Source organism: Lemur catta, chromosome 1, assembly GCF_020740605.2.
Source record: "Lemur catta isolate mLemCat1 chromosome 1, mLemCat1.pri, whole genome shotgun sequence".
NCBI lineage: Eukaryota > Metazoa > Chordata > Mammalia > Primates > Lemuridae > Lemur > Lemur catta.
The window spans coordinates 67,399,952-67,423,040 of record NC_059128.1 but is presented as its reverse complement, the minus strand read 5'-3'; the positions used below and the strand labels follow the sequence as shown (position 1 = coordinate 67,423,040).

Below are 23,089 nucleotides of genomic sequence, written 5' to 3'. Positions count from 1 at the left end.
GTGGAGTCAGATGTGTGTTTTTAACTTTTTATTTTGAAATGAGTATAGATCCACAGGAGGTTACAAAACATAGTACAGAGAGGTCTCTTGTGCCCTTCACCCAGTTTCTCCAATGGTTATATCTCATGTAACTGAGTTGTGGTTTCAAAACTTTACATGACTATCAGTGTCTAGAGGGTCCCTGCCCTCCCCAAAAAACTGACCAGAGCGGGGCTGCCTCATCCCCTGCCTGGTCAGGAGCAGACCCTGGAGTCTGGGGGTTTGAGAGGAGCTACTGGAAGAGAGAGGAAGCAGGAACTTTTAGGGGGTGGAGGGGAGAAGATATCTTGAAATTCAAGTAAGCCAAGGTGGGAAGGATGGCAGAAAAAGAGGTTGGAGAAAGGAAGGCAAGGTGACTAAAGGCTGTGGGACAGAGACAGCACTGGGTTCCATGGTAGGAGGAGGGAGGGAAGGATAGTTACATGAAGGGAGAATCTATGATTTCACAGGGTGGAGCAGGCTGGGAGCTGAGGAGTGTGTGGGGAAGTGAAGCCAAAGTGAGTCTGAGGGCCTCAGGGAGCTTCCTGCAGCTAGAGACACCCATTGTGCGGGTGGATGAGTGGAGGGCATTATGAGGGAAATGGGGAAGACAGAGCCAAGAATGGTGGTGGGGATGGGAGGTGAGACGTAGGGCTGGTGCCTGTTGCCATGGTGTGAGCTGAGGCCCTGGGCCTCCATCCAGGATTTAGGATCTGGCCCAGTGGTGGACAGTCACTGCCAACTGGACACATTCAGCTTCTTGGGTGGGTTTTACTGTCTCTGGGAGAGGGAGGATGGGGGTGGGGATGGTAAACAAGTTGGAAAGAGCCTAGAAGACCGTACAACTTTGCATAGTGATCAAAGTGCACTTACCTAGTCTCTTGGGAGGGGACCCTGCCTGCTTCAGAGTCAAGAAGGAAGTCTTGTTTCAGGGATCAGAGTTTTGGAAATGAGGACAGACTGGCCTATGGTGGTAGAGGTGGGGGATGGGCTCAGGAATTAAATTCCCTAGTAGAAGCCAATGATACCTATTGGTTCAGCATCATACTTGCGGGAGCAGAGCAGGTAGAGCCTTTGGTTGGTTTCGGTGCTATTGTAGCGGCAGCTAGTGGGTGGCTGTTTGAGATCCAGGAAGCAGATGGTAAAGGGGTAGCTATCCTGAGTGAGTGTGCAGTATTCATTGTAGTTCTCACAGAAGTTCTCACTATGCTTGCACAACTTCCTGATGTCTTTCCAAGGGGCATGTATCACATAATGGATCTTTGGGCAATGCCAGTCTTGCATCCTGCCCCGCACATAGGCCATCAGACCATTACAGTAGCCCTGGAAACCCTCCGGGTATCTAACCTTGGGATAGTCTATGTGTAAATTGCGGAAGTTCTTGATGGCGATCGGCAGCTTGATATCCAGGACCAGAGTTTGCCCCAAAACAAGCTGAAGGAAAAGGAGCCGGGCCACAGCTGGTGCCATTCCACCTGCTGGTAGAGTTAGGGTGGTTGGAGGTAGGGGTGGGCCTAGAGTGGCTGTCTGCCCCTTCCAGAACCTCTAGCATTCCCCAAACTTCCCTATGTGCATTCCCTTCCCTCTAAGAGCTGGACGGTACCTCAGAGATCACCCCACCCAAGTCTTCATGACCCAAAAAGATGTGATGCTTGCCCAAGGCCACCAGCTGACCGGCCACCTTCAGCCATCCCTCCACTCCCCTGGTCCACCACAGGGTTTCAGCCTCACCCAGTCCGTGAGCTACAATACTTACAGAATAAGAGCTCCACTGGTCCTTGGGTGAGAGGCTTTTTCCAGTTATCCTTGGCCCCAGCACCTTTTCTGGTAAACGATTCAGAGAGGATAGAAGGAACAAGCTGGCCTGATAATTCTCTCTAGAAGGACAGAAGCTGAAGACAGCTGAGCTGGTGGGCTCAGGGATTCTTCCTGCCTGAGGCCAAGGACAGCCCAGAGGTGAGAAGAAGGTAGAAAGGTTTCTGGGTGAAGACTAGTCTGGGAGGAGGTGGTGTCCCCTAAGTTTGAGGACCCGCTGTGCTGAGGGGGTTGGATGGGTGGGAGGAAAGAGACATTGCTATCTGGTCTCCTCCTCTCTGGTGTCATCAGTACACTTAGTTCCAACCTCCTTGCCAGAAGTCTCTCAGTTCCTGGGCTTTCTTTGATGTTTTCTCTGGCCCATAAGCTCTGCTCCGGTGGCAAGGTGAGAAGGAAAAGACTGTTGTGTTTCCGAGGAACAAAGTGCTTCTTATTCCTGACCCTCAGAGGACAGAGCGTGCACCACTCTTGTCCCACGCACGGGGACCCAGGAGGCCGTGTGCACAGGGGCCTCCCACCAAAGTGCCGACCTGAGAATCAAAGACCCCCATGTGGACGCCCCACAGTCCCTGTCATCAGCCTCACTCCTGCCACACCGACACCCCTCACCTGGGACCTCAGGCCCTGTCACAGTCCAAGTGTTCCTGGAGATCTCTGCATGCGGACTCTGAAGCCTCCAATTTGGCAGGTTGGATTCAACAGCATAACCTAGACTTGAGGGGATGTGGACCCCAGAGCCTGGCCTGATCAGATTAGGGCTGGGCTCCTAACTCTCTTGTTTATCAACATCTGCCCCTTCATCAGAACCCCGGAGCTTGCTCCCTGGCGCCTGCCAGCCGTAGCCCTTGACTTCCACAGGCCTCTCAGCCTTGTCTCCCTGCAAGGTGTTTTCCAGCTTTGGGGCTTCCTCTTAGGAGAGCCTCTTCACTCTTGCCCTGGAGGGCAGGAGAGGGGAGATAGGACGCATAGAGTTGAGCGCTCCAAGGCCCACAGTATGGCTCAGGAGGAGGAAGGGGTGAGGCCACAGAGAGACATACTGGTGTTCTTCATTCACAGCCCTCTAGACTGGCACTTTCTGACAGCACAAACTAGAGTCCCAAACTGAATCCATCTTCCCAATGACTTGCTTCTCTTCCTGTGTTATCTATCTCAGTTTCCTCATTGACCTATGCAAGAAACCTGAGAGTGATCCTGTACCCTTCTTCCTCCCTCACCCTACCTATTAGAGGTCTTCCTACCTGGTGGTTAAGATCAAGGCTCTTGAGTGGAACAGACCAGGAATTGAACCCTGTCTCCACAGCTCACGTGCTGCATACTACCAGTCTAAGTTTCCTAAACCACTACACTTCCATTTCTTCATCTGTTCATGAGGATAGTATTTTATACCTCGTGGCAGTGTAAGGATTCATTAAGAGGTATATTAAGAGCTTTCAGCGCTGTGCCTGGCACATGGTGAGTACTCAGTATGAGCGTTGAGTCCAGCCATCATGCAGCCCTGACAGTCTTATCTAAAACTTTTCCCAAGCCCGTCCGTTCCATTCCTTCTTCTCGGGCTCTCCTCTCTCCTGAACATCACATGCTCTCCAACTCCAACTCTAGTGAGGCCTAACTCAAATATATCTTTTACACAGCTGCCAGAGGAAAAAATGCAGTCCGTTCTTAGGTCAAAAACTCTGCAGTAGCTTCTTATAGTCCAAACTACGTCTCAGAGGACGTAAGACCTTCCATGATCTTGCTCCTGCCCGGGTCTGCAGCTGCATCTGCCTCCCTGCCCTGCTTCCCACTTGTGCCCCCACCCCTACTTTGTGCCCTTGCTCTGCTGTCTCTCCTACCTGGAATGCTGCTGCTCCCTCTGCTTTCCCTCCTACTCTGTCAGGCCCAATGACCCTTGGGGAACAGAGCGTGCACCACTCTCGTCCCACGCACGGGGACCCAGGAGGCCGTGTGCACAGGGGCCTCCCACCAAAGTGCCGACCTGAGAATCAAAGACCCCCATGTGGACGCCCCACAGTCCCTGTCATCAGCCTCACTCCTGCCACACCGACACCCCTCACCTGTGACCTCAGCTAGCTCATATGAAGACTCAACCCAGAGGTCCCACTGAAGAAGCCCCTGCTTGGCAGACCTCCCCAGGGAAGTGTGCACAAACAAGTGTGGATAGAGCGCACACAGGCAGGTGGCTCATCTGCGTCCTGCAGCCTGCTCAACAAGACACCACTGAATGGGCGCCCATGCAGGGTGGTGCCTGAGCCTGGCTGACTCAAGTCTTTGCTTTGAGGAAGCCAGCCACATTGTGGTCCCAGCCTTAAATCATGCTGCCTCTTCCCTGGTCCTTCAAGGCTGCAGCTTCCCTGAGAAGAGAAAGGGGCTTTTGATGCCTCTTGATCCTCCTGTTCCTTCATTCCCCACCCACCCATCATCACTCTCCACTCTCCTACTCACCACCACTCACCCCTTCACACATGATTACTGAAACTGAACAGCACATCAGTAAAGAGTTCAGGACTTAATATTAATTGACCTACTGAGCTTCTGTTTCCTCTTCTATAAAATGGAATAATACCTTCCTTACCTCATAAGGCTGTAAGAATAAAATGAGACAGCAAGCATGCAAGTGCTTTTTCATCATTAAATAACATATAAATGGATCGCCAGATATGGCCTTCTAGGTTCTACACTGAGTCACTTTTGACATCTGCAGAGCCTTTTATTCCCTAAGTAAGTCTTGCGACAGCATCCCCATCCACCCCCCATGCCTGCTCTGCCAATCTAGAGCCCCCTTTAACTCCTGACTTAGAAATCATCTCCATGAAGGTTTTATGATTACTTTAAAATAATTTTTAAAAAATTATTGTCAGATAGTATCTGGAAAGCACTAGGGGCCAGGCACAGTGGCTCACATCTATAATCCAGCTACTTAGGAGACTGAGGCAGGAGGATCACTTGAGCCCAGGAGAAAAAGAAAGAAAGAAAAGCACTAGGACAAATGTCATGGAAAATATACAAGTAAATAAGACTGTTCCAGTCCACATTAAATTTATAATTCCATAGGAAAGGCACATGTATAAACATATGTAACCAAGGCATAAGTACAGGGCCAGGAAACATGGTGAGAAGGGACTGAGTGACAGGCCTTCACGTCCCCAACTGCAGTCCTGATGGTCTGTTCTCTAAAATCCTGTCCTAGAGGTGGTGATCCACAGGATTGCGCCATGCACTATGACATCCTCATCATGGTTTCATGAGCTCCCTAAGCCTGAGATTTGTGGGGTTATTCCCCCATTGCACTCAACTTTGCATATACAAGAATTACCCTAGATATGAAAAACATTAAGTTCTAGAGAGACAATAGCTTGTTCAAGGCCATATGTCTAATTCAGTGATTCTCAACCAGGGGCAATTTGATAACGTCTGGAGACATTTTTGGTTGTCTGTCACAACTGGGAGTTGCTACTGGCCTAAGGCTGGAGATATTGCTAAACATCCTACAGCCTACATTTCATAAGACAGTTCCTATAACAAAGCATTATCCAGGCCAAGATGTAAATAGCGCCGAGATTGAGAAGCCCTAGTCTAAATGATGGGATAATCAAACTTTCTAAAAAGAGCAGACTTACTTATACTTTATGTAGTAAAAAGAATTGGTAAACATTTAAGGCTTAGAAATATTTTTGTTAAACAAATTTTGATTGTAATGGTGCTGGTTCTTCTACCAGCAAAAGGAGTACTAATAGTTCACCATTGAAATGATAAATTTGAGTTATTTTTCCTGTAAAGATGACCCTCTGCATGTAAACATCTACACGTTCTCTCCCTTCCCTCCCCAAGGATAAGCATTTGTAGGACAACTGGCTAGGGTGGCAGGTGTAGGAGTGACTCCATGTGATTGAGGAGAACCCTAAGGTTTTACCCTGAGTGGGCTCACCATGCTTTCAATGGCATTACTTTTTGCCCTGTCCATTTCAAGTTGCTCAAACAGTGTACTGTTTCATGGACAGTGCCTGGGTTGTCCTTGAACCCAAAGGATTGCTTCAGCCATATCAACCTTCAACCCTAGGGCTGAAGTCGGGAGCTGTATTGTCGGTTTCTCGATCTGATAACCATCTCTGTGGTTTGGTGGTGATCCTACTTGGGACTGGGATCATTCAGGAGCACGTGAATGCCTTCTAAAAGTTGAATCAGTTAGGGTCATATGCAAGGCACTATGCTATGTCCTATGAAACATGTAAAAGAAGTGTAACAGGTGGGCCTACTCTTCTGGGAATTGACAGTCTAAGTTGGAGGAAAACAATAAATATACACAAAGAAATGACCAGTGCTTCAAGGCAGAAAATTATACATCTTGAAGACAGTAAATGCTGTAGGAATTTTGAGGTGAGAAAGATGTCTATGAATTGGGAGGGTCAGAAAAAGTTTCCCTGGGGGGGGTCACCCTGGGGCCTTGGGATGGATCTCATGGGGTAGTTAGAAGTTCAGTAGAGATAAAAAGGATTATGCAAGATACGTTTGACAAATGGGAGAAAACCAGCCTGGCTAGGCACTCAGTGGGAGAAAAGTCAGAGATGAAGTTAGAAAGACAGGTTTGCCTGATTGTGGCAGACTCTGACTGTCAGGCTAAGGATGTTATACTTTATTCTGTACATAAAAGGGGAGCTGGCAAGGGCTCATTCCCGGACCAGGTCCCTCTCTCCTGCATCCTGGCTTGTCTAAAGGCATTGGTGTGGGAGCCACGGTCCCCACCCTTCTGTAAGTGTGGCCTCCTCCAGACCCACAGCTGTTCCAGGAAAGGTCATGGGAATTCAGAGACCTGAAGCCAGTTCCACATCTAACCCCAACTTGCTGCATGTTTCACTTTCTCAGTCAACAAAAATGAGCCCATTACCTTTATTTATCCCAGGATCAACAAAATTAGGATACCAGAACTTGGATCTGCTCCTGCTTGGAGCAAAACTCTCATGGGCTTCCCATTGGTATCCAGAGGCTGTGCGGAACTCCGGAAGAGAGAGGGAGAGGCTCGGCTCTGAAGGGTGGGCACCAATCCAGGCCCAGCCCGCCTCCCTTCCCAACCCCCTCCCTCCCTCCCTCCCAACACAGGCCAGAGGAAGCAGCAGCTGTTGTCCTGTGGGGAAGACAGGCAGAAGTCCACCTGGCACTGTTGGGATTTTCACAACACCCACCCCAACTTAAACACACACACACATACACACACACACACACACACACACACACACACGACAGCAGCCTGGGGAGAGGTTGGGCCAGCAGCAGTGACTATGGCCATAGAATGAGAAGGAGGCTGGAATAGTGGTTGCTGGTGTGAGAGGTTTCTCTTCCCTCCCACCTTCTCACCCACCATTTTGTCTTCTGCTAAGTTTCTCTTCTTCCCTCTGCAAGACTCCCTGACCAGTCCTTGGCCTGATGCCTAACTCCTTTTGTTCTCCCTAACCTTGTCCCCCTTCCTCCATCTTTTCCTGTTGCTCCATGAATACAGTGAAGGTAAAATAGCAAAATTATCCTGCCAAGTGCAAAGTGAAGCAGATCTTGGAAGCTGGATAGTTTAAGCAAACAAACAACATCACCTCCCTTACCCAAGTAATTGAATCAGAGCAAAGGTTGCAGCTTGAATTGTACAGATGGTAGGTTCAACTCTTCTACTTCAATTTTCATATGCCAGCTTAAACCTTTATTGTCTTTTCCCTTAGACCTGATAGAGTAGGGCCATGTTTATTTCGCATTCACGCAGTGCTAAGGCAGCCTTCTGGACAGCCCAGTATAATGGAATTGAAGAGCAAACTGGGATAATTGTAATGACAGGAAAACACAAGAGCAGAGGGCAGTTCAAATCGTGGTTTGGAAACATCTCACTTTAGGATAATGGGAAGTGGAAAGGGAACTGGGCTTGGAATTCAAATGAGCTCGCAGCTTCCCACCCAGCCTCCATTCCAGGTTAGACTGGCCAGTGCCAGCAGGCATTGGATCCACAGTCTGCTGTTTTTCAAACTGTGGATATCTCCTAACATTGGTGTTTCTACAGCAGCAGGGACACGATGCTCTACCCAGAAGTTCAGTGTGCAAAAATTCAAGCACCTTAACAAAGAAGTGAACTACGGTCCCCTCAGCCAAAGCCTTGGGTGAGGGGAAACCAGAAGAGCCACAGGCCCATGTGAACTTGTTCTTGACTCTCTTTCGCCATCTAGTGGCGCTCCCCATCTCCAACTCTACTTTTTCTTCTAAAGACCCTTCATCCTGACCCACGGCTGTGCTCTCCATCTACTAAAATTATGCCCCCCTGGCCTCAAGAAGAACCCCCATCTTCCTGACTCGAAATCCCAACTTCTGGACCAGAACATAAACCTTATGATCAAGATGGTGGTTTATGTGATCTCTCTACAATTGTAATCTACACAACAGATAGGCTCTTTACTCCTCTGCTTAGAACCCTCCCAGGGCTCCCCATTGCTCCTGGTGCCTGGAGTAAAAGTCAGAGCCCTTCTAATGGTCTCTAAGGCTTCCCATGACCTTCCCTCTGGTCCCTCTCTGAACCCCCTGCTCACCTGCTCCAGCCACACTGGACACCTTCCTGTTCCTCCAACACCACAGACATCCGTCTGTTCTAGGGCTTTTTTTTTTTTTTTTTTTAAATTTCAGCATATTACAGGGGTACAAATGTTTAGGTTACATATATTGTTATAGGGATTTTGCGGCGCTGTTCTCTCTACATGGAACATTCTTCCTCCAGACAAACACAAATTCACTCTCTAATATTCAACTCTGTCCCAGAGTCACCTACTTCAATGACCCTACGTAGAAATCACTGCCCTCCAACCCCTATCCTGTTCTACTTTTTTCCTTTCCTTACTGACTTTCCCCAATGGAATGTAAGCTCCACAGAGGCAGGGATTTTTGTCTCTTTTGTTCATTGACATATCCCAAGTACCTTGGCACATAGTAGGTACTCAATAAATTCTTGTTGGTCAACATAGTCATATGAATGAAGCACACCTACTATTTACAGGTAAATTCTGAAAACAAAAATACTATTCATCTCAGTTTTCCTGGCCTCCCCACCCACAAACAGCAATGCTTCTCTGCCTCAGCATGTCGGTTCTCCTGAGTGTCATATTCCAAGCTCATGGGAACCCCAGAGCAGCCCTGACCCTGACTTTCCACACAGCTGTTACCACCACAAGGAACAGGGCATACAAAGTGAAGGGAGGGTTAAGGCAGGGTGTTGAAAGAAACACCAACACCTTTTTCAAACACAAACATTTGGACAGTGTTTAAGTCTTGCAACATTCAATAAATAAAGGAGGGAAAGAATAAAGTTGAGAGGTGTTGCATGCCTTCTCTAGGTAAAGCCAGGTGGCCTTGGTTGGCACCTGGAACTGGAGGGGCCCGGAGGAATGACTTCTTGTAGACTAACTGAGCTGTTGGGGATGTTGATGGGCATCTTGGAGGTACTGAGTCATCCACTTCCCTTGTCTCCTCCATCTCCTCCGAAAGATAAGCAGTATCCCCAGATGACAAGGAACCATACAAGGCAACTTTCTAGGCTATTCTGTCAGAGAAAAAGCAATCCTTAACACGACAGTGATTGGCTCTTCCCAGTATCGTGGACCAGAGGTGTATATAGGAGATAAATGACAACTCTCCCTGAAATTGATTTGGGTTGACACCTAGGTCAGGTGCTTTAAAGAGTCATTAAAACCATGTGGCCAGGGGCTAAATATAGGCTTTGAATGCAAGGATTCAAGCTTCCGCATTGCTGAACACATCTAGGCAGGTACAGGTATCCATAGGTATCCACTTATCTGGGACATGTAAGTGGAGAGGCATGAACCTGATTCATTTCCTGATCCAGGAATTGCTGCCCGGCCCGCCCCCAAACAGAAGCAGCATCGCCTGGGCCAGCTCTTAAGGCCGTAGGCAGCAAGAAGAGGCCCTCAGAAGTCTGAGAGCCCAGGAGTGCGTGGACATAGCCTCAGCCCACTGAGCAGGAGTCACAGCACGAGGACTAAGTGAAGAGGTGCAGCTGCGGCAGGACCCGGTGAGGAGACAGGACATAGAAGGAGGGATTGGTTCTGACCAGGTGAGAGTACCCTCGGGTGAGTGATAAGATGAACAAGGAAGGGACTCGACTTAGGGGAGATGAAAACTCGCATGGGGAGAGGGGAAAATGGTATTGGGGGTAGAGGCACAAAATGGAGAAGAATGGGGACACAGAGGAGATGGGATTGGGGGTGTGGAGGGGATGAGACACAGACATAGGGACATGGGGCCACAAAGGGGAGGGGACTTGAGGGAGAGGAGATGGAACAGAGCAGGAGGCAACAGGGACAGAATGAAGGGAGTGGAGCTACAAGGCCAGGGTCATGGGGCCACAGCGGATGTGCACACAGAGGGAGAGGAAGAGATGAGACACAGAGGAAAGGACACAGTAGGACAAGGAGATGGGTGACCCACTAGAATGATCAGTATAGGAAGGCTGACTTCTCAACTGAACACCTCCTGCTCTCTGTCCCAGTGACCCCAGCCCTCCATTCTGACTGCTCCCCCAAGAAAGATGGCACTAGCCAGGACAGAGTTCCAGTCCCTGCTGCTGCTCCTGCTGCTGGGGCTGTGGGTGGCCGAGACCCCAGTCAGTGCCAAGCCCAGCCACATGACTTCATCTCAGTGGTTTCAAACTCAGCATGTGCAGCCCAGCCCTCAAGCATGCAACTCAGCAATGCGCAACATCAACAAGTACACAAAACATTGCAAAAACCTCAACACCTTCCTGCATGAATCCTTCTCCAGTGTGGCAGCCACCTGCCAGACCCCCAGTATAGCCTGCAAGAAGAAGGGCCGTAAAAACTGCCACCAGAGCCATGGGCCCGTGTCCCTGACCCTATGTGAACTCACCTCAGGGAAGTACCCGAACTGCAGGTACAAAGAGAAGCACCTCAAGAAGGCTTACATAGTGGCTTGTGACCCTCCCCAGAAAAGGGACTCTCAGCAATTCCAGCTGGTTCCTGTGCACTTGGACAAAATCCTTTAGGTTTCCAGACTGCCTCACTCTTTGGCTGAGGCTGAATTCTCTCTCCAGGCCTCTGCACCACTCTGCCTCTCCTACACTCAGAGCATTCTCTTCCCCTCATCTCTTGGGGCTCTTCTTGGTTCAGCCTCTTCTGGGAAGCTGGGGGAACTAAGGCTGACACCTTGGTGGGCTGAGCTCCAGATGATATGGTCTTTCATCTTTTTGTTGCTGTTTTCCCAGAAGCTTATCCCTCAGTGGCAATCTGAGCAGGATCAGGGGTCTGGATTCCCTGGTCTATGCCCTTGTACATCTCTCCCCTGTCCCATGTTATCATGGCAGCATGACAAGGGGAGGAAACAAATGGAAAAAGGGCAAGTGGGATTTATGCACAGAGCTTTTCCGGTTCCTAGACTAGTAGTCTTATCCAGCTCTGACGTGGTAGTCAGGTGACCTGTATGGAGAGAGGTGGTCAGAAGGAAAGAAGACAAAGAAATACCACTTCATATTTATATAGAACTTCATGTTCTTCACAGTAATTCTCTAATCCCTTGTGACAAAGACTTGACAGGGATTACTTGCTTTCTTTATGGATGAGGAAATTGAGATTTCAGAAAGCTTAATTAGTTAAAGAGCTTGTCTAATTGCTTAGTAGCAGAACCGGGACTTGAACCTAGGTCTCCTTACTCTAAATGCGGTGCACTTTCTACTATACCAGTTAGATAAGAAAGGAGAGACCATTGCAGGGACAAGAGGTGAACTAGGTGAGAGTTCACGCATGAAGAAACGTACCCTGAGAGCTCTGAAGAGCCAGTTACCCAGTGTTGGCTGCAATAAATATCATTACCTCTCCAGCCAAGAGACTGTTTATGAGGTGCCCAGGGATCTTCATTCATTCATTCTCTCTCTATTTCTCTCTTCCTCTCTAACTGCCCCTCCCCCTTCTCTTGCCCACTGCTCTTTCGACCTGGGCCCTGGGCCTGGCTCTGGCTAGATCCCCTTGGCCTGCAGGCATAAGGTAAAGGGAGTGTCCCAGCTTCAACCCCCTGATCCAGGATCACATTTCCCTTGACCTTAAAGGACTTCCGTGGCTCTGAGCCTGCTTGTCACAAACAGGCTGGTGGGAGCTGCCAGAGCTTCCTTCCTCCTGATAATATCTCCCCTGCCTCAGTGCTTCCCTGGCTCTCCACTCTGGCAGTCTGCCCAGGCCTGAGGGGTTGAGATGTGAAAATGCCATCTCCTTGTTCCCCTGGGCTGCAGACACCATTACTCCCTCTCTGGTAAGCAGAGCTGGAGAAGGTCTGGCTTTGTATAGCCGAATCCTAAAGGCCCCTCTAGCACTGTCTACAACCCTGACCATCACCCTCCCCTTCTCTCTTTCTTTATGTCAGTCCCAGACAAACTGCACTGTGCCCCATGCCTACCCTACTGCAGACCCCAATACATTGTCAGCCCTTCCTGCCCCTGCTGGGGATTCTATTCTACCTATCTCTTCCCACCAACTGCGGTGACCAGAGTCAGAGTGAGCTTTGGAGCCAGTCAGAATTAGGTACAAATCCTGGCTCAGTCGTTCCTGGCTGTGTGACCTAAAGCAAGAGGCAGATCTGTTTCCCCATAGCAAAATGGGAGTAATCTTACCTGCCAAACAGGATTGCAGGAAGATTTAGAAGTGACATTTATGAAGCTCTACTCAGCCCCAGGTACTGTAGGCATTAGATAATGATAACTAGTCGGTGCTGGCAGCAGTAGTAATATCCACCTCTGGAAAACACACAGACCAAGGCAAATGCCCCACTCAAGTTTCTAGTTCTATTCTGCTGGATGGGTGTTCATGCATGGACTAGGGGACAAGCCTGCAAACAGAGTCCTGCCAGGGCAGCCGGGTTGTTTGAGATGATGAGGGAAGAAGGTAGGGAAAAGATGATCAAAAGAAAGGGGAGCAGATCATTGAGCAATTCAAACAGAATGTGGGCCAGTAAGTTGATAAGGTGGCCATCACTGAGGCTTGAAAATAGAGGAACACTAAAAGCCTGTTGTGGCCAAATGCCAAATGACTGTGTGTAAAAATAAGTATTCCCTGGAAACAGAACATTGCCATCATAGAATTGACTTATGGGATACTCAAATAAATCTGAAGTTTTATCCAAAATCTGAATGTGTTTGGAACTCCTGTGGTCACTATACTACACATTTACCTTCTAAATAGATGATTTTCCACTGAGGTGCACAGAAAAGCAAGATGCTTAGGGGTAGCTGATTTTTCTCTTCACTTTATTCTTTTTTCAAAACTCTTTATTTTCTTTATTGGTGATTTCTCTTATGGCTATTATGGTTTTAGAGACAGTCTCTTCACAAAATTTGGAATGGATAAAATTATGCCTTTAATGCATCCTCCAAAATAAGAATTTCTAAATAGGACTTTTTCTTGAAAGACTTGACCTAAATAACACTAAATACCTAAAAAGTTCTAAAGTAATCTGTGGTGATAAAGGTCAGAATAGTTGTAGCCTTGGGGAAGTACTAACTGCAAAGGGGTCTCGGAGAGCCTTCTGAGGATTTGAAAATGTTCTATTCTTGGTCTAGATATGTTTACTGTGTGAAAACTCATTGAACTATATACTTAAGATTTATGTAATTTGCTATATATAAGTTATACCTCAATTTTTAAAAATCTTCCAAAAAAATATTCTTCTTAAGGATTATTTTATTTACATGATAAATAATACACTCCAATCAATTCTAAAAATAATATGATATAATTAATCATAGACAGAACTATTATATAATCTAATTTCCATTGTTCTGCCTTATACTATTTGCTAAATTAAATAGTACTGGTACCATTTCTTAAATTGTTATAAATACTTTGGGCTTAAAAAGTATAGTTGACCCTTGAATAGCATGGGGGGTTAGGGGCACTGACCCCTTGTGCAATCAAAAATCTAAGTATAACTTTGACTCCTCCAAAGCTTAACTACTAATAGCCTATTATTGACTGGATAACATAAACTATTTGTTAACACATATTTTGTAAGTTAAGTATATTATATACTGTGTTCTTACAATAAAGTAAGCTAGAGGAAAGGAAATGTTATTAAGAAAATCATAGGGTAGAGAAAAAATATTTACTCCACAAAGTGGAAGTGGATCATCATAAAGGTCTTCATCCTCATCGTCTTCATATTGAGTAGGTTGAGGAGGAGGAGGAAGAGGAGGGGTTGGTCTTACTGTCTTAGGGGTAGCAGAGGTGGGAGAAAATCCACATATTAAGTGGACCTGCACAATTCAAACCCATGTTGTTCCAGGGTCAACTGTATATAAGGTTTTTCCTATATAAGGTTTTTCCTAACACATTCTCTCCTATTATTTATATTACCTGTCAATTAATTTTCCTATTTTTTAGCTATGTGAAAATTCTTATTATTAACTGTTTTATATGTAATATTATAAGCTTTCACAAGCATTAATTATGGCATTTTTCTTAAAGTATTTAGTATGCATTTGTATGTCCACTGACTAATAGAATTTCACATTTTTAAAAGTTCATAAGGCCTGGGCATGGTGGCTCACGCCTCTAATCCTAACACTCTGGGAGGCCAAGGTGGGAAGATCGCTTGAGCTCAAGAGTTTGAGACCAGCCTGAGCAAGAGCGAGACCCTGTCTCTACTAAAATTAGAAAAAATTAGCCAGGTTTGGTGGCACGTGCTTGTAGTCCCAGCTACTTGAGAGGCTGAGGCAAAAAGATTGCTTGAGCCCAGGAGTTTGAGGTTGCTGTGAGCTAGGCTGATGCCACAGCACTCTAACCTGGGCAACAGAGCAAGACTGTGTCTCAAAAATAAATAAATAAATAAATATAAAAGTTCATAAGGAAAATTTTATTCCAAGTTACATCTAGAATGCTTATCAGTATTTGAAAGTGACTATTCAGATATTAACAATGAATCCAAATTACCTGCCTTGTTCTCATTACTGATGGTTTAACTGATTAGACTTGACAGTCACCCATTCCTTCACATGCTCTTGATCACAGCCAAGTTCGGGGATGCCAGGACTAATGTTGAAATAGACATTTGACGATTCAAACCTTCCAAAAGCCAAAGCTGAGTCCAAGATGGTAATAATTTAGTCCAAATACCAAAGCTGACTGAACCATGATGAATTCCTACCTGAAAGTTGAAGAATGAGAAAAGAAGACCAATCAGTTATGAGAGATTTCTGTTGCTGGGTGTGAGAGCTTGGAGAGAGGAGGAGGGTGTCCAGCGGAACACTGCCTAGCTTTGTGTAAATGGCTTTAAACATGGACCTAAGGAGCAGAAATGGAGTCCAGTAAAGAAAGTCACCCCAAGAACTGGAGCTAGGTTGAGCCGGCTTTCCTAGGAGTGAGGTAGATTAGGTAGGAGATTTTTGCATATGACTCTGGTTCCCAGAAGTCTCCACACACTATAATAAATGAGCCTATGAAGAAGGCCAACAGAATCAACATGAAGAAAAAAGTTCTGACTTCCAGGACATTTCCTCTTCCTCCCTACACCCTGCCCTTGAGATCAGAACCCTTTGGGCCTCTTCATAGTGTCTAGGGCTCTACGGAATAACCCTAGAGCTACGGCCCCCCAAAACGTAGCAGTAGCCACAACACCCAGGGAGCCTTCTCTTTGGGAGAGACTTGCCCCACTTCATTCCATTTCTCCTGTACTCCTGCACAGCTGGGCTTCCCAAAGTGCTTCAAAAACTTCAGAACCTCATTTTAAAGTCCTCCTCCTACCCCCACCCCACAATGGAGGGACAGAAAGAAGAGCAGTTATAGCTCTTACCAGGATGTTTACCTGTGCGGGACCCCAAGCCAATAAGCTTGGGAGCATTCATGGAGCCACAGGGACATGAGAAAGCCACATTGCTGATGAGACCTTGTAAGAGGTCCACAGTTCACAAGAGGAGAGGTAAGGAAAGCTGTCGGCCCATGACAGAAATACGCACCATTATAGAAAGGCCTCTTAACTCAGGGAGGCGGGAGTTTCCTCATCTATGTGAAGGTACTTACTTCATAGGCATATTATGTGGATTAAATGTGACAATACATATAAAGCACTTAGTACAGTGGCTAGCATGCAGGGAAAGTTTGAGAGATGTTAGCACTTGTATTTATTACTGTGGTGTCAAATGTTGAGCGGCCAAACCTGTGATGAATAGAGCAGGCCTGACTTCCTTTACAGAAGAACAAAGGATTTAAACAGACGCCAAACTCCTCCCCGTCCTCCTCTTGCCAAAAAGCTCCCAGCCAAGAGTAAATAAGGTAAGGTTCAAGGTCAGACGAAAAGGACAGTATGCATTAATTTCTCTAGATAACATAATTTAAGGGGAGTGGAAGAGTGCTTTCAATCGGAGGGGAAAAAAGGCTACCCAGGATTTCTGTTAAGACTACTTAAGGGAGGTTTGTCTAATCTCTACCCTCCATGAATCCAAAGATATGAAAATAAGTTGGAGGATTTAGAGCCACTAACTTCTGAGGGTGCACTCTGTATCCCCTCAAATCTAAAGCATTCAATTATCACAGCAATTGATGGCTCTCGTGACATTTCCAACTTCCCCTCCTGAGATATTTAAACCAGTCCTTAGATAAGCTTACTATCCTTTCATCTCCATCATGGAAATCTCTCATATTTTTCCCACCCTCCGATTCAGCTCCATTTCCTAGTTCATCTTCCATTACTCAAAACCTCCACCAATGCCCATGGCTCGTGTCCAATGGACTGGTTATAGTGGGAAAACATTATGGTCACTACTTTCTCTGGCCTTTGCATAGAAATTAGTTGAATTTATACATGTAAAATATAAACTGACCCTGGTGTGAATGAGTACAGATGCTTGTGCCATGGCATTTAGCACAAGATGAAACTTCACATCTGCATGGCTTTAGGGCTCTTTCAGTAGATAGTCATAAAATTATAACGCTGCAGGACTTCTTGTCCAGTTATCTCAGAAATCATCCAGTCCTGCTTTCTTCATTTTGCAAATAAGAAAAATAAGACCCAGAGGACTTAAATACTTTGCCCAAGACCACATGGCTACTTTAGGCAAGAATTCAGGTTTTTAAAAAATGAGTCCAGTGTTCTTTCCAAACTGGCACTCTAATTAATGGTCCCAAATTGATCTCAGACATTTTTCAAGGTCAAATTCACCATACATAAACTGGCAAATCAATCTGCAAATGGGCAGACTCCTGGATGTGAGACAAAATCATGTTCATCCAAAAGAGTGCTTAGTGCAGAAGATCCTGACCCATTTGCATTTCTGACATTCATCTGAATGCACATATTGTAACAGTGAGATTGAGAAAAAAAAAATAGTACCCAAGAACTTGATGGTAAACTAGTCAAGCATGTCCCTGGCTATGCCATTAGCTGTTGGAAACATAAATAAGGACAGGCATCAAGAAAAGAAGGCCTTAGGCTGGGCACGGTGGCTCACGCTTGTAATCCTAGCCCTCTGGGAGGCAGAAGCGGGAGGGTCGCTCAAGGTCAGGAGTTCGAGACCAGCCTGAGCAAGAGCGAGACCTTTGTCTCTACTAAAAATAGAAAGAAATTAGCTGGACAACGAAAAATATATATATATAAAAATTAGCCGGGCATGGTGGCACATGCCTGTAGTCCCAGCTACTCGGGAGGCTGAGGCAGAAGGATTACTTGAGCCCAGGAGTTTGAGGTTGCTGTGAGCTAAGCTGACGCCACAGCACTCTAGCCCGGGCAACAGAATGAGACCCTGTCTCAAAAAAAAAAAGAAAGAAAGAAAAGAAGGCCTTGATCTCCCATCTGCTATTTGGGACCAGGGTGAAAACATTATAGAGATCCTTTGGTGGAGCTCCAGGTGGGCCCGAGACATTCCAAAGCATTTATCATCGGTAAGGGTGACCATTCTTTGCACTCAAAGTTGGCACATCCAGAAATGGATCTTTATGACCAACTAGAGCCTGCAGAGCAGTGCTTCCCAGACTATCCCCTGAAGTGCTAGTAACTGCAGAAGAGAATTAATTATAATAAAACACCTAAAGTAGTGCCCGACGAGTTTGAGCTTTCTGTGTCGTCTCCTTCTTTCACTTAACTAATATTTATAAAATAGCCATGTGTATGGATGTTTTATATGCTATCTTAAAATTTCATTTGTGGTAATGACAGATCAATGTTAATTTCCTGGTTTTGATGGCTGTACTCTGGCTATGTAGGCAAAGGTACTTGTAATTAGGAAATTGTCACTAAAGTATTAGGGAGTAATGGGCAGCATGTCTGTAACTTGTTCTCAAATAGCTCAGCAATATTAACAATTGGGGAATCTGGGTGAAGCAGACAGGCGAGTTCTGTGTACTATTTCTGAAACTTTTATGTCATTTTGAAATTATTTCAAAGTAAAAATATTTTAAGTTATTTTAAAAATGTAATTCATTTAAATTTTTCCATCATACAATTTTATTTTCTGTAAAAATAATGCCTTAAATTAATCTATCACCATGCCCAAAAACATAGTTTTAGTAAAATTAGGAAAGACGATATTTATCTTGTGACTTTGAGCACCCCCTGCACACATCTGCATACTGCTTAGGGTAGGAGCATACTGCTCAGGGTAGGAGTATACTGGCCTTAACTTGCTCTCTGTGGGTTCCTATCTCTGACCAGTGTTTGTCTTCAAGAACTAGGTGAGGAAGGTAGGATAGTCATGAAGCCAGAGCAGTAGGAAGGTCCTTACATGCTGAAAAATGAGAAAACTGACACAGAGCACTTAGAACAGTGGCCGGGACACAGAAAACCCTTAGTAAACATTAGCTGTGATTGTTTTTGTCATCCCTGGGAGGTTTGAAGACTGCACGCAGGCTTGTTGTGGTAAGTCAAAGGTCATGTGAGGGGAGCCACATGCCTCAGCTCTGGCTGGATTGAAGACTGCATCCTCTCCCTCATGAGGACAAATCTGGGAGTCAAGAACAAAGGGAGACAGTTCACCCACAGAGGCAAGATCATGGTGCAAATGGGCACCCTAAGCCCCAAAACCATTTGTTGGGAATGTTATAGAGAATATACCTCTGGTCAGTGCAAGAGATAAGGTTCCATGAACTCCGAAGTGCCTTCCAGCTTTGGTATTCTATGAAACTGGGTCCATGTAAAGTTGAAGTGCCTTGCACAAGATCATGCAGCTAATTAGTGACAGAAGTGGGGTGAGAATTTGGGGCTAATAGTGTGTAATTTGGGAAAATTGGCTATTTTTGTATATACAATCATACACAAAGCACAATGCCTTGGCACATGAAGCACTTTTAAAATGATAGCTATTATTTTTAACAAAGCAGCTAGCACTTTGCCAAGCACATATTAGATGTTCATTAAATAGTGGTTGGTAGTATTCTTTCTTCCTGTTGATGTTGTACAGCCCTGTGCTGACCAGAACCTTGAGTAATGTGGTGTATGTTATCCTGGCTGCCTTTAGTAAAATAGTTAATATTACACTCTATACCATACTCCTAGGCATTTTAACATTCACCACACCATATGAAATATATAAAATATATATTCCTCATATAATATCATTTTTGCAGAAATGTATCTGAAAAGATTTTTAAAGTTTTACATTTGAAATTATTTGACTGCAAGTAAGTTGTGATTGGCACTGTTTTTTCTGCAATCATGGTACTTGGGAATTCCTGTAAAATGAGAAAGTCTAACCTAAGATTATTTTCCAATGTAATGACCTTTTATATGTGCCAAATTTCAAAATAAGTGAAATCAACTCTATGTCACTTTGGTAGCAAGTAAGTACATTTTTTTTTTTAAAGACAGGGTCTTGCTCTGTTGCCCAAGCTAGAGTGTAGTGGTGCAATTATAGTTCACTGTAACCTCAAATCCCTGGGCTCAAGCAATCCTCCTGCCTCAGCCTCCCAAAGCACTGGGATTATAGGTGTGAGCCACTGTACCCAGCCAGTAAATATTTTTAATTTGATTCTGCATTTGACTTTTCCTGTATTGGAGCCTATATATATATTTTTTTTTTTTAGTCTCAAATAGGCACTTGAAAACTTCCCAGACCCTAGGCACTGAGCCTCTAGTGCTTAATGGATAAAACAGCCCTGAGAGTGTGGCAGTTGGGAAAACTCATGATGAATTACTAGGATCAAAATACACAATCAAAGGAACCCCTTCCTCAGGCTTCCCTGAATGAGGCTAGCCTGCTGCAGGGCCAATACCTACTTGAGGGAAAGCATGTTTGCAACTTAATTAGATTCAGAGCTCACGAAGTCTCTGGTAAGTCATCTTGGTCAGGAGGAAATGTTTAGGCCAGGCCTGGGCTCCTGCTGCCATCCCCACTCTCTCACTTTAAAGCCTTGCAGCTTGGAGTCTGCCATTGTTAATGAATAATCGCTTGGCAATCCTTCCATCCCAATGGGAGAGGCTCAGATGAGGGCCTCAAGAGAGAAATGACTTCCTGGGGGGAAAAAAAAAGATTTGCTCCCTGCTGCCCAAGTTAACTGCTTGCTGGGTAATGTTTTCCTGGGTTCAAAAATCAATGTTTTGTTTGCTTTGTGGGGAGGAGTGCATGAAGGGATCCCCACTGCAGAAAGGGTGAGTTCTATTGGTGAATAGGGCAGAGGGACAAACATCTCAGAAATTTTACTTTCAGAAATGCAGATACTAGGAGGCTTAGTGATTTTTTGCCACTTTGGGAAGCATTTTATCTCAAAGGCAGAGAAGTCACACAAATCCCAGAGGTTTAGATGCTGGGTAGGGCCCAACACACCAACACAGATCTGAGAAACCGCAGTTCAGAGTAAGTTCCCCCAGCTGCGGTCATTTGCTTTATTACTTTACAATTTTTGCAATATCTTCTTACCACCAGTATTATAACTTGCTAACTATATATTTACTCATTTAATTGACATAATTATTTGAAAATGAAACTGTGTAATATCATCTTTCAAAGAATACTAGCGTTAATAAATAGAATTTAAAAATAAATACAATCAATGTCATCCAATTTTTAAAAATTGTATCCAGATACTGTTTTCAGCTGAAGACTCAGCCTGAGGCCTGTTAGTTACCTCTATTGTAAAGGAGAAACAAACATTAGAAAGAATAAAAGAATTTACCTTCTTGCTCTAAGAGGAGACTTTCTCCTAAATGTTATCAGAAGAGTTAGAAGACAATTACTTAAGGCAATGTTCATGTACCACCTAAAGCCACAGAGACACACTCACTATGCTCTGCCTCTATGGGAAACTTTTTCTCCTTCCCTTCTCAGGTTGGCAGGAGCCAAAAGGGATGGGTTGAAAGTCAGGAAGCTCTTAACCCCAGCTCTGCCTCTCACTCAGTAGCCTTGGGAAGGGCACTTGCCCTTTCAGTGACTTGAGCTCCTTCATCTGTAAAATGAGGGAGTCAACAGAGGTGATCTCTAAGGTCTGTCCCAGCTGTGACCCTCTATCATTCCAAGACCCTCTCCTGCAGGGCAAAATGTCAGGCTCTGTGGGAAGAACCCAACTCCCCACGCTGCTTTGCCAGCTGTAGCAGCGATTCCCTTACTAGGAGCAACTGTTTTTCCCAACTTCAGTGAGAAACTGGGCCATAGAATGGAGAGGAATTAGTTTGACTCCACAACCTTAATGTCAACTCTTTCAGGAACACCTAAGCTAGCCTAGGCGAGTGGGGTATGGACCCTTGGCATATTTTTCTTCAAAGTTCAGTTTCTCTTTTTGTGAGACCACCTCTGAGTTTCCAAAAAGACATGAGCGTGTGGAAAGGATAGGAGTTTTGGAAGCTGAGCGGTCTTCATTAAAAACAGGGAATTTCCTTGGCTCTCCTGAGTCTCACTTTGTTCATATATATAATCATACCCCATAACTACTGGGAAAGATAAACGATATAAGTATTTATTAGAGGCATAAAAAGGCACACTATTTGCTGGGACTGGACAATAGACTGCCAATGGTGTTCTTAAATATCTTGGACTGCAGATTGCCCTTAACAACTGACTGAGGGCAGGAAATTCTTAGAAAGACTAGGGCTCCCCCATGATGACCTATTCACACACCTACCCTTCCTCTCTGTTCCACTGCCCCTTTAGGAGAGATGGTACCAGCCAAGACAGAGTTCCAGTCCCTGCTGCTGCTCCTGCTGCTGGGGCTGTGGGTGGCCGAGACCCCAGTCAGTGCCAAGCCCAGCCACATGACTTCATCTCAGTGGTTTCAAACTCAGCATGTGCAGCCCAGCCCTCAAGCATGCAACTCAGCAATGCGCAACATCAACAAGTACACGAAACATTGCAAAAACCTCAACACCTTCCTGCATGAATCCTTCTCCAGTGTAGCGGCCACCTGCCAGACCCCCAGTATAGCCTGCAAGAATGGCCATGAAAACTGCCACCAGAGCCAAGAGCCTGTGTCCCTAACCAAGTGTGAGCATACCTCGGGGAGGTACCCAGACTGCAGGTACAAAGAGAAACAACTGGATGCATTCTTCATTGTGGCCTGTGATCCCCCACAACAGGAGGATGACCTGGGGTATCCACTGGTTCCTGTGCACTTGGATAATGTTGTCTAAGGCCTGGTGCTCATCCCACCTCACCCCCAAGCTCTGTAGACGCTATGTTGCTGCTGCATTTCCGCCCTTGAGTTATTTATTAATCTTTACCCGCTTTACAAATGCCATTTCCCTCCCACACATCCAACCTCACATACTCTTGATTCCTTAGGGGGGTTTATGGATGCTCCAAATGATGAGGGAAGAGGGGACATTCTCTTTAGCCTGTCAGTGCTGCTTACTTTGCGTTCTCAATTTCTGATACTGTGTGCCCCTTCCAGAGTCAAGCACTCAGGATCTCAGCAGGGGCGGATTCAAGTTTTTTGGGCCTTGTGGCTTATATAATTTTGGAGACCCTTTTAAAGAAACAGAATAAAAAATTATAATACAAATGCAAAGTAAGTCAGGGCCTTGGAAGGGGTGGTTGGACAGTTCAGAGAGATCCCAGGCTGGGGTGATTATCTAAGAAGGGAGGGCAGTACAATCTATGCGGGGTTCCCTGCGTTGGGTAAAGGAATGGGCCCGATTTTGCTGTAATAAAAGACTCTGCTGTTCCTGACGGAGTGTGTGTTCCTGTCTAGGGGTAACTAGGGAAATCTGGAGCTCCCGTTCAGCGGCCTGGAAGTACCTTCTCAGCCATGTCAGTCATCAGCTTCACCTGTCCTGCAGGCCGGCAGGAGGGCAGCACCCTGAGCAG

General features: G+C 45.7%; 3 protein-coding genes across 5 annotated transcripts; 2 read left to right on the top strand and 1 right to left on the bottom strand.

Moving 5' to 3' along the window:
• Nucleotides 1-20: 20 nt before the first annotated feature.
• RNASE13 (ribonuclease A family member 13 (inactive)) lies at nt 21-2,956 on the bottom strand. The gene is made up of 2 exons (XM_045526990.1): nt 1,775-2,956; nt 21-1,496 (listed from the first exon to the last, which is right to left on the bottom strand). Exon 2 carries the CDS (start codon nt 1,486-1,488, stop codon nt 1,027-1,029), a length of 462 nt encoding a protein of 153 aa, XP_045382946.1. The 5' UTR covers nt 1,489-1,496; nt 1,775-2,956; the 3' UTR covers nt 21-1,026.
• Nucleotides 2,957-9,797: 6,841 nt separating this feature from the next.
• On the top strand, nt 9,798-22,909 carry LOC123621123 (ribonuclease 8-like). 2 transcript variants are annotated; one of them, XM_045526971.1, is made up of 2 exons: nt 9,798-9,880; nt 21,938-22,909. In XM_045526971.1, exon 2 carries the CDS (start codon nt 21,943-21,945, stop codon nt 22,411-22,413), a length of 471 nt encoding a protein of 156 aa, XP_045382927.1. In that variant the 5' UTR covers nt 9,798-9,880; nt 21,938-21,942; the 3' UTR covers nt 22,414-22,909. The 2 variants fall into 2 exon arrangements, with proteins under 2 accessions (XP_045382927.1, XP_045382917.1); XM_045526961.1 differs by having other exon boundaries at nt 9,842-9,922.
• On the top strand, nt 9,828-11,050 carry LOC123621114 (ribonuclease 7-like). 2 transcript variants are annotated; one of them, XM_045526946.1, is made up of 2 exons: nt 9,828-9,880; nt 10,358-11,050. In XM_045526946.1, the coding sequence occupies exon 2, from the start codon at nt 10,397-10,399 to the stop codon at nt 10,868-10,870; it is 474 nt and encodes a 157-aa protein (XP_045382902.1). In that variant the 5' UTR covers nt 9,828-9,880; nt 10,358-10,396; the 3' UTR covers nt 10,871-11,050. The 2 variants fall into 2 exon arrangements, with proteins under 2 accessions (XP_045382902.1, XP_045382894.1); XM_045526938.1 differs by having other exon boundaries at nt 9,851-9,922.
• Nucleotides 22,910-23,089: the final 180 nt, after the last annotated feature.